This window comes from Takifugu rubripes, chromosome 11, assembly GCF_901000725.2.
Source record: "Takifugu rubripes chromosome 11, fTakRub1.2, whole genome shotgun sequence".
NCBI classification, from domain to species: domain Eukaryota; kingdom Metazoa; phylum Chordata; class Actinopteri; order Tetraodontiformes; family Tetraodontidae; genus Takifugu; species Takifugu rubripes.
In genome coordinates, this window is record NC_042295.1 from 343546 (window position 1) to 352824 (window position 9279).

Genomic DNA, 9279 nt, shown 5'->3' on the forward strand with positions numbered 1-9279 from the left:
TAACTCTTGGAATGCTAATAAAGAATCTCTAAAATGTTGACCTACTCCTTTCAGCAGAAACCACAGGGAGATGAGTAATAGCTGGTGCTAAACAGGTCAGATGTTCAAAGTTACTGTATAAATATAATAAATTGTGTCTATCATTGTGTTTTGTGCACTGGCTTCCAGCTGGTGCTGCGACCGTCGCGCGACAGTTTAACCTCTCTGTTCTCTACCCGAGAAATATCACCTAAACAATGATGTGCTAAGCTCATAGAGTAAAAAACAAGACAAGATGTGTGCCATGTTCAGTTTTTCTGTTGCTACTTGTGTGTTTGGTACATTTTCTAAGTATCTCCTAACTGTTTGTTTCTTCTAATATGTTCCCTTTTATATGTATAATATAGGTTTATACAGTTGAAATCAAGCTAATATGAATTTCATTTCGGGTGCATGAAAATCTTCGACTGCAGTTCATTGATAGGTCTGTAGTACTCTATATACAGTACAGAATATGCTGTGATACCAGATGACAAAAGCTGTGCAACTTCCACCCCATTAGTACAGCGCTTGCAGAAGGTGGTCCACTTGGTTCAGCTTTTAAGAGAAAAAGATACTTTAAGGTCCATTTCCAGTGTGTTGATCCCACTGAAATATTCTCAATTCTCAAGAGAACAAGACCTTTCAATATGTGCCTATTCTCCAGGCTTTGCAGGAAGTCTTGAAGAAAAAAGACATTGCAGAGGGAATCTTATCCAGTCAGTCAAACAGTAGTGGATATATTACGTCAGTTTTTGATGACGTCAGTTTTTGATGATCTTTTAAGCAAAATGACTTCTATTCTGGCGAAGAAGAAACAAGAATCTCAATAAGCCTTTGTGTTGACGACTTTGAGGTGTGTAACCCACTGGGAACTTTGAGAAAAAACCACAAAATAGCAGCCATTTATTGGGTTTTGGCACATGTGTCCTCTAAGTTGCAATCTACATTAACATCAGTACACCTGGTTTTACTTTGCAAAGCCATCAGAAAATACACTGGAGGGATCATAATTCAACAATTTCAATAAAACCTGAACATTACAATTGTGAATAACTAAAATAGAGCATTAACAAACATAATAATCATTGAAGGCTACCTTGAGTATCGCATGGTTCCGCCCTTGGAATGGAAAAGTTTCATGAGCCCAGAACTGTACTCACCCAGCTTGGACATGAACTTTGACTCAAGGTTGTGATCCTGTGAAATTCATCCTGGATCTGAAGGCAATTGATGAAATCAGCCCTAAAGCTTTAGATTTTAAGAGTGTACATAGTTTTACCCTGAACATCTTTCCATTTTCCAACATCTACCCTGTCCATCTGACAGCACATCATGTTAATACAATGTTTTGGCTACCATCATATAATTTTTAATTTTGAAACAAAATTAAAGAACTCTGGAGTTGGATCTTGAAAAATCTGATTTGGTGGCAGTTAAGAGTAATGTAGCAGCTGTATTGTATCCAAGAACTAAATATTCAAAACCACAGTGCAGGCCTCCACAATAGAAAGATTTCTAATTAGCGTCTCAAACAGAGCAGGCCATCTGGCTTTGATGTCCTCTACGCTGGGTGAAAGGCTGATGATCTCATGTCTTCTGTGCGCAAATGTTTTGGTCATTTTATCTTTTATCAGCTGAATCTTTCAGGGATTCTTGAGGGCTATTGGCTCTGTCTGATCCCTTATAGGGAAAATGTGTGATTAACTTGTTGAGTACAGTCAAATTAAAGTACTTCTTGGAGAAAATCCTAAAACACAATGCTAGTTCCCTTGGGACTATTCCTTCAAAAGGATCATGGAGTACATCTGGAGGGTACCCAGAAACAAAGTGAAAATGATTTAGTGTATCTGTCAACGGACATGAACGCTTTACTCCAAAGCAATGTGTTAAAATAGGATTTTCCTTTACAGTTTGCACATGTAAACTGTGCTCCTTCTTTGTCCGAGGTGGAAATGCTCCGGTCCCCACTTCATGTGTCTGGCACTGTGAGGAATGTCCAAGACAAAATCTACAGATGTACGGCCCTGTGAAACTTTCAACGAGTCCGCTGATCGAATGTGCGCCCAGATTATCGGCTACAACACAGTGTGTGGCCCCTTTAACATTTTTTCCGACACTGGAAATGAAAATTCCTTCCTGTTTGAGAATTGCAAGGTCTGTTAGCAGCGGTTCCAAAACAGCTTTGTATCCAAAATGTTCTAATTGCTCCCGAAATGAAATATTAACATTGTGAAAGCTGAAAACTACTTATTTAAGTTCACTAATAACCCGAAATTGTGCAAGTGTAGACTAACCTGCGAGAGCAGAAGCGTTCCTTTTTGAGTGTTAGTTTTGGTTAGAGTCTCTTATGAGTGTTCATGTGCCTGTGCGGTCGGCTACCTGCTAGCTAGCATGCTAAGATGGAAACCCAGGCCGAAGTCTAAGTAAAAGACGTAGATTAGCTGATATCCTAGGCTGTTACACATAGTATAACATTATACTCTAGGAACTGACGTTGAAATAATTGTATTACTTTTATATTTTAATATCATTTTAATGCTAATATCATTTCAAATTGCAACATAGTGAAGTTAACTTGTTTGGAAACTTAACTTGTACACCACGGGCTACCGCTGCAACGTTCCCCGATGTGGGATCAATAAAGTCTTTTATCCTTATCCTTAACTAGAATCTACTGTATGTGGAAGTGATGCGAATTAATGTTCCGCTACTACAGAAATTTGGTTAGAAATTGTTTGTAAAATACCAGCAAGTAAACTGTTCTTAACTTTGGGAAACAGCAATGCGTAAAATCTGTTGCAGATGGGGAATAACGTCCATGTGGCGGGAAGTGACCCAAAATGCACTGGGCTGTAAAAAAAAAGTGATTAAAACCAAAAACCTCCCAGCTAGTAGAATTGATCAATTTTTTTTGCATATTTGGCCTTGCTCATAAAATATTATTAAAATGTACGCAGTGGTTTTTAGCTGATTTATTCAAACAAAACTTAGTATTAGTTTCAATCAACAATTCATTTACATTTGTTCAATTTAGCTCAGTTTGATTCACAACTGCAGTCTTTTTATGATGTATACATTATGTTAATTTTTTAATTAATTGTTAATAAATCCCAATCCCAGTTTTTACAGCATGCTGAAGAATAAACATGCCTTTTTAGGTTGAATCATTTCTTCACCCACTCTTGTCTGGAGGAAACAGCAGCTGGGCGACACATGTTGAACCGCAGCAGAGAAGCAGCTTCAGAAATGCCAGATGTTTTTACAGGTGTTGAGAGCAACAGAGCAGATACAGCAGCCTTTTCTATTTGAACTAGTCCTCAACGATGTAGCTTTACTGAGCACGAACCATTTACTGATTGTTTGTGTTCACCACTTTGTCTTCACATCTGTTTGGAAGCATCCTAAAGCAACCAGGACCAGGAGCCTAACCCTAACTGACCCTAACTAACCCTAACTGAGCCTAACCCTAACTGACCCTAACTAACCCTAACTGAGCCTAACCCTAACCCTAACTGACCCTAACCCTAACTGACCCTAACTAACCCTAACTGACCCTAACCCTAACTGACCCTAACCGAGCCTAACCCTAACTGAGCCTAACCCTAACTGACCCTAACTAACCCTACCTGAGCCTAACCCTAACTGAGCCTAACCCTAACTAACCCTACCTGAGCCTAACCCTAACTAACCCTACCTGAGCCTAACCCTACCTGAGCCTAACCCTAACTGAGCCTAACCCTAACTAACCCAGGAGCAACCCAATGAGCTTAACGCCACACTAGTTTCTTTCCGCTCTTCCTGCAGAGTCCAGCTGTGTCAGACCTGAAAAGTGATTGAATTTGACCTGTTATTGGAGTCGACGGTGACATATTTCTGACATTAGTCTCTTCTGCTCTGGAGCATCACTATAGGGACACACGTGACCCCACAACCAACTGTTAATGGGTCACCAATCAGACATTTAATGCAGCTTTTCCCCATATAAATATAGATGAATCCAAATGGAGAAAAAATGATCCACATTCTGAAAGATTCAGAAGACCAAAAAGGTTGAATCTGATAAAAGATGATTGAATTGCATTGAATAATAAAAAGGTTTTATTATTATTATTATTTTGCATTATTTCAGCCAGGCAACCAAATTATTTCATAAACAAATGATTCATCAGAAAGTTCATGAAATCTGTAAGTGGAGAAAACGTCCAAATGTCGTCACAAAGTCTCTTATCTTCATATTTCTTATTTCAAGGCCGCAGAGGTCCAGTCCCAAACCCATCGACTCTGCCTCTCGGGTCGCTCTGCGGGCGCCCCCGCCTCGTACACGCGCTCCGCGGCCAGTATGAGGTGTGATCCCGATGAGCCTGCTCTCGATCACCCTCGGGTTTGTCTTTGTTGGGGCCCATGAAGTCCACCCCCTCGATCGGTATGTCCTTCTCCTTGATGGCCTTCTGCACGCAGTGTTGGTACTTCCGGAAGCTGTCGGTGCACGGGTCACCGCTGCGGTCGCCCTTCAGGAACTTCTCGGCGAACCAGCGGTTAAAACACTGGTCGTACTCCCGCTTCAGGTCGGTACACGCTTCGCCGACGCTGTTCATCTCCGACGACCGGGCAGAAACGGAGACGACGAGGCGGAACGTTGGAGGATCTGCGGCTTCAGCGCCGGGCCCTGCAGAGATGCTATAGGACACAGAGCTCTCACTCGGGAAACAATTCCAGACCTCGGGACCTCTTCTCCACTAAAGAAGGTCCAGTAGAATTTTCTTTAGTGGAGAAGAGGTCTCGAGGTCCCGAATTGTTTCCCGAAATCGGGAACGTACAGATTAAAAAATTAACAGGCACGTTGATAAACTAAAATGCACCAAATAAACGGAACTAAAAACAGACCTAATTTATTTTGTAACATTTATAATAAACAAAAAAAATACTGGTAAATTTTGTTATTTTCTTGTGCCTGTGTGAAAACGCCAAACCTTTGATTTTATTTTAATAAATTCCCGTTACCCTCAAATGAATCAACAGCGTGTGGACCTACGCACTAAGTACTGAAGACAACCAACAGTCCAGTTCTTGCTGGATGCAATGTATATCTTACAGACATACAGTAAAATGCCTTAAAAAAAAAATATTAACCTCAAAAACATTTGAAACTGGAATTTTGTCTGTTGGTGAGTTTTTGTTTTCTGGCGGAGTGAGGCTTCTTACTTTACTTGTGTCCCGCCTTTTGCCCAAATCTCGCGGGACAATAGTTTGGCCGTTTGAAATCTCGCGTTACACCAGGAAGACGAAAGACGCACTGGACTAATCAAAACGAACCCACCTATTTTACAAATTTCCATCATTTACCGCGACATAAAGTCCAGACGGAAGTTGGGACAGGTGGGTAGAAAGAAGATAATAATAATCTAAGCTGTTTTCTCAGCTACCTTTAACCAAGTCCCACGTTAGCCTGTGTGTAAGGCGCCGTCATTGTTATGGCCTGTATTTTGGTGTAGCTGTTAGCCGAATGTTAGCTGGTCCACTTGGCTTCAATAAAAATAACGTGGGTGGTTCTGTCGCAGTCAACCCGAGGCTGAGATATGTCAGACAGTGAGGACAGTGACTTTTCTGACAACCAGAGCGAGCGCAGCAGTGATGGGGAGGCCGAGGAGGTGGAGGAAAACGAGGTAAGCTAGCCGTTCATTCGAAGATGCTAACTGCGCTAATATAAACAAGCAGATTAAAGTGTTAAAATGGGCCCCAGTGACCGACGTTAACCACCGGAGATGACCAGCAACAGAGGGTTAAGATCACTGTCCGAACAGTGCTTTTACTCCTATGAATACTGCCCTAATCATTCCCATCATTTTCTGCCTTTTAAACTAGTTATTTAATTATTTTTAATCTTATTTTACAATAAGTTATACTAAATATTAGTTACTCATTAGATATTGTATTAGCGTAGGTTATTAAGCATGAGTTTGTGAAGATCCATTTTGAAATGAACATTTTAATGCTTGAGCGCTGGGTAAGAAGAAGATTCTTTTGAATGTTACCAGGAGGAGACCGCTAGTCCTGTGGGCAGTGACAAGGTAGCCGAGGAAGAGGGGGAGGACCTGGACGACGAAGAGGAGTATGATGAAGAGGAGGAAGAGGAGGATGATGATCGTCCAAGGAAGAAGCCCAGGCACGGGGGGTTCATCCTGGACGAAGCTGGTGAAGACACATCCATTATTCCCTTTTCCTGTAAAGAGGTGGGCTGCGTCCTATTCAGTTATTCTTTACGTTGTAGATGTGGATGATGAGTATGAAGATGAGGAGGATCAGTGGGAGGAAGGTGCTGAAGACATCCTGGAGAAAGGTGAGGTTTTACTTTACTTTTTAGTAGTAACAAATCAGCTGTCTCTTCTTTGAATCCAGTCCGCACCAGCTTCGCTAACTAGCCGGAGGTTGTTTCAGACAACAGGGCAGAATTTACTGTGGTGTATTCAAGCTCAGATAATCTTTTGTGCCGCTCAGTCAACAGCAACGGACCCGTGTGGACAAACACCAACCACTTTGTACTGATTTATGCAGAAGTAAAAAAGCTCAGCGATGTTATCAGCCTCTGAACGGGTTTTAAACGTTGATGGTGGTTTTGGACTTTACATTTCTCTCTGACTTCTCTTTTATCACTGTTTCTCTCCGTCATGCCTGTCCTCTTCAGTTAACGGTAATTCTCCTCTCATGTCGTCATCACATGTCTGACGCCGGCCACGCGTCACCGTCCTACGTCTGGGATGGAATTCCATAAAAATTCCACAAAAAAGGGCAGCAAGTCACAAATCCAGACATGACAAAATGTCCCTCAAGTTTATCCACCAGTTTCATTCCTGCAATTAACAATTGAACCAAAAATTAAGAGAGCCAAGTGTTGTTTGGTGCTCATTTGTGAAACCAGACGACCTTACCATATTAACGACCATACAGATGCAGCGATGAGGCTGATTTTTACAGGTAGTTTTCAACTAACAGAACTAATGAGTTATTTCCATATTCTTCATCATCATCATCATCCTCATCAGTCCTGACGATAGTCTAGAACGACAGGAAATCAAAAATCTTTTTTAAATTAGAAAAATGCAGCTGGGACAAGTTTATCAGTGGTGTGATGCTGGTGTTGAAAACGACTTTATCCTGTTTTTAATAAGACGGACTGGCTCTTCTTCAGGCCGAGCACTGGTCCTCTCTCTGGAGAACCCCCCCGCAGCACCTGTTGCTGCTGTAGACCCAGTCAGGGTGTTTGGGCCGGTCGGTGATTGGCCAGTTTAGACTAACTGATGAGCCATCACCCGAGGGAACCTCATCTCATTTAACTAACCCATGTTCTGTTTACTCAGGACCCCCAAATATTCTTAAGCTCTTTTTATTTGCAACAAAGTGCCTGAGATGATGATGTTAAACATCAATGACCTCTTCAAGACTGGCCAGACAGACCCAAAGACCAGGAGAGATAACGGAAATATAGGAGATAGAGCTCAATCTATAGGAGACAGAGCTCAAGCTATAGGAGACAGAGCTCAAGCTATAGGAGACAGAGCTCAAGCTATAGGAGACAGAGCACAATCTATAGGAGACAGAGCTCAAGCTATAGGAGACAGAGCTCAATCTATAGGAGACAGAGCTCAATCTATAGGAGACAGAGCTCAATCTATAGGAGACAGAGCTCAAGCTATAGGAGACAGAGCTCAAGCTATAGGAGACAGAGCTCAATCTATAGGAGACAGAGCACAATCTATAGGAGACAGAGCTCAAGCTATAGGAGACAGAGCACAATCTATAGGAGACAGAGCTCAAGCTATAGGAGACAGAGCACAAGCTATAGGAGACAGAGCTCAAGCTATAGGAGACAGAGCTCAATCTATAGGAGACAGAGCACAATCTATAGGAGACAGAGCTCAAGCTATAGGAGACAGAGCTCAAGCTATAGGAGACAGAGCTCAAGCTATAGGAGACAGAGCACAATCTATAGGAGACAGAGCTCAATCTATAGGAGACAGAGCTCAATCTATAGGAGACAGAGCACAATCTATAGGAGACAGAGCACAATCTATAGGAGACAGAGCTCAAGCTATAGGAGACAGAGCTCAATCTATAGGAGACAGAGCTCAATCTATAGGAGACAGAGCACAATCTATAGGAGACAGAGCACAATCTATAGGAGACAGAGCTCAATCTATAGGAGAACATCGGGGAAGTTTCCAAAGATGACGACGTCATTGATGGGATCGGCGCCCTGACGCCCGATCACACATCTGGTAGAGCCCATCAGATGGTGGGAGCCTAAACGGAGCTCCTCTCTTCCCATGGGAGCAGTAGGGGAACACGACCTAATGACCCTCCGGCGGACGCATGATGTGTGGCTTCAGTTCATCAGAGCAGAAGCAGAACCAGTGTGCTGGCTTTGTTTCTGCTGGATCAGCCCATCGCTCTTGTGTTTGAACATCATTGTGGTCGTTTCCCATCATGTTCTGTGGTGCTCTCATGACATGTTCCTCCTCATCCCTCCATTTCCTCACTTTCTCATCTTCTCTCTCTCCTCTGGTATTTCTGTGTCACTGGTTGTTCCGAGCAGAAGAGGCTGAAGGTGAGTCTTATTCCCTTTATCTGTTTTCATCATTTGTATCTTTTACGTCCAGATTCTAATCCTGATTTCATCACTTCCTGTTCCTGTCAGTGTCCAACATTGAGCACATGGCTCTGGATGAAGATCACTCTGGATCCAGGCGGCTGCAGAACCTCTGGAGGTAAACTGTCCTGATCCAGGAAGTTGGTGCAGAGCGTTCTACGATTTAATCAGACTCTGTTGCCATGGGAACAAAAACCGAGTCAGCCTCTTTTATGTTCTGCTCATCCTTGGAAACTGTTGAAGAACCAGCTGCTGCACAACAACGCCACTTCCTGTGTGTGTGTGTGATGCAGCAGCGATGTGTTGGCTGATGTGTGTGTGTGTGTGTGTGTGTGTTTTCCAGGGACTCCAGGGAGGAGGCGTTGGGGGAATACTACATGAGGAAATATGCCAAGACACCTGGAGGCGAGCAGTGAGTCTTTCTGTGGCTCCACTTTTCTGTCTGTCCTGGTTTCTGCTTTTCTTAGATGGATCTATACAAGGATGCTGCAAACTCCACATCTTTATTTCTTTATTACATTTATTTCAGCTGACATTGTTAAAAGCTGATTATTGAAGCTTTATATTCGGATCCTTTGGACTCTACGACCTGATGATGTTTCCTCTGTCTTGTG

The 9279-nt window shown here is 42.6% G+C and overlaps 1 protein-coding gene and 1 pseudogene across 3 annotated transcripts; one reads left to right on the top strand and one right to left on the bottom strand.

Annotated features, from left to right (window-relative positions):
• Positions 1 to 4131: 4131 nt before the first annotated feature.
• On the bottom strand, positions 4132 to 4740 carry LOC115251426 (TP53-regulated inhibitor of apoptosis 1 pseudogene; annotated as a pseudogene).
• Positions 4741 to 5237: 497 nt separating this feature from the next.
• Positions 5238 to 9136, top strand: LOC115251582 (transcription elongation factor SPT5-like). 3 transcript variants are annotated; one of them, XM_029844414.1, is made up of 8 exons: positions 5238 to 5397; positions 5580 to 5684; positions 6057 to 6213; positions 6290 to 6358; positions 6704 to 6709; positions 8612 to 8623; positions 8714 to 8783; positions 9009 to 9136. In XM_029844414.1, the coding sequence occupies exons 2-8, from the start codon at positions 5598 to 5600 to the stop codon at positions 9079 to 9081; spliced, it is 474 nt and encodes a 157-aa protein (XP_029700274.1). In that variant the 5' UTR covers positions 5238 to 5397; positions 5580 to 5597; the 3' UTR covers positions 9082 to 9136. The 3 variants fall into 3 exon arrangements, with proteins under 3 accessions (XP_029700274.1, XP_029700276.1, XP_029700275.1); XM_029844415.1 differs by lacking the exon at positions 6704 to 6709 and having other exon boundaries at positions 5239 to 5397; positions 9009 to 9135; XM_029844416.1 differs by lacking the exons at positions 6704 to 6709; positions 8612 to 8623.
• The last annotated feature ends 143 nt before the right edge of the window (positions 9137 to 9279 follow it).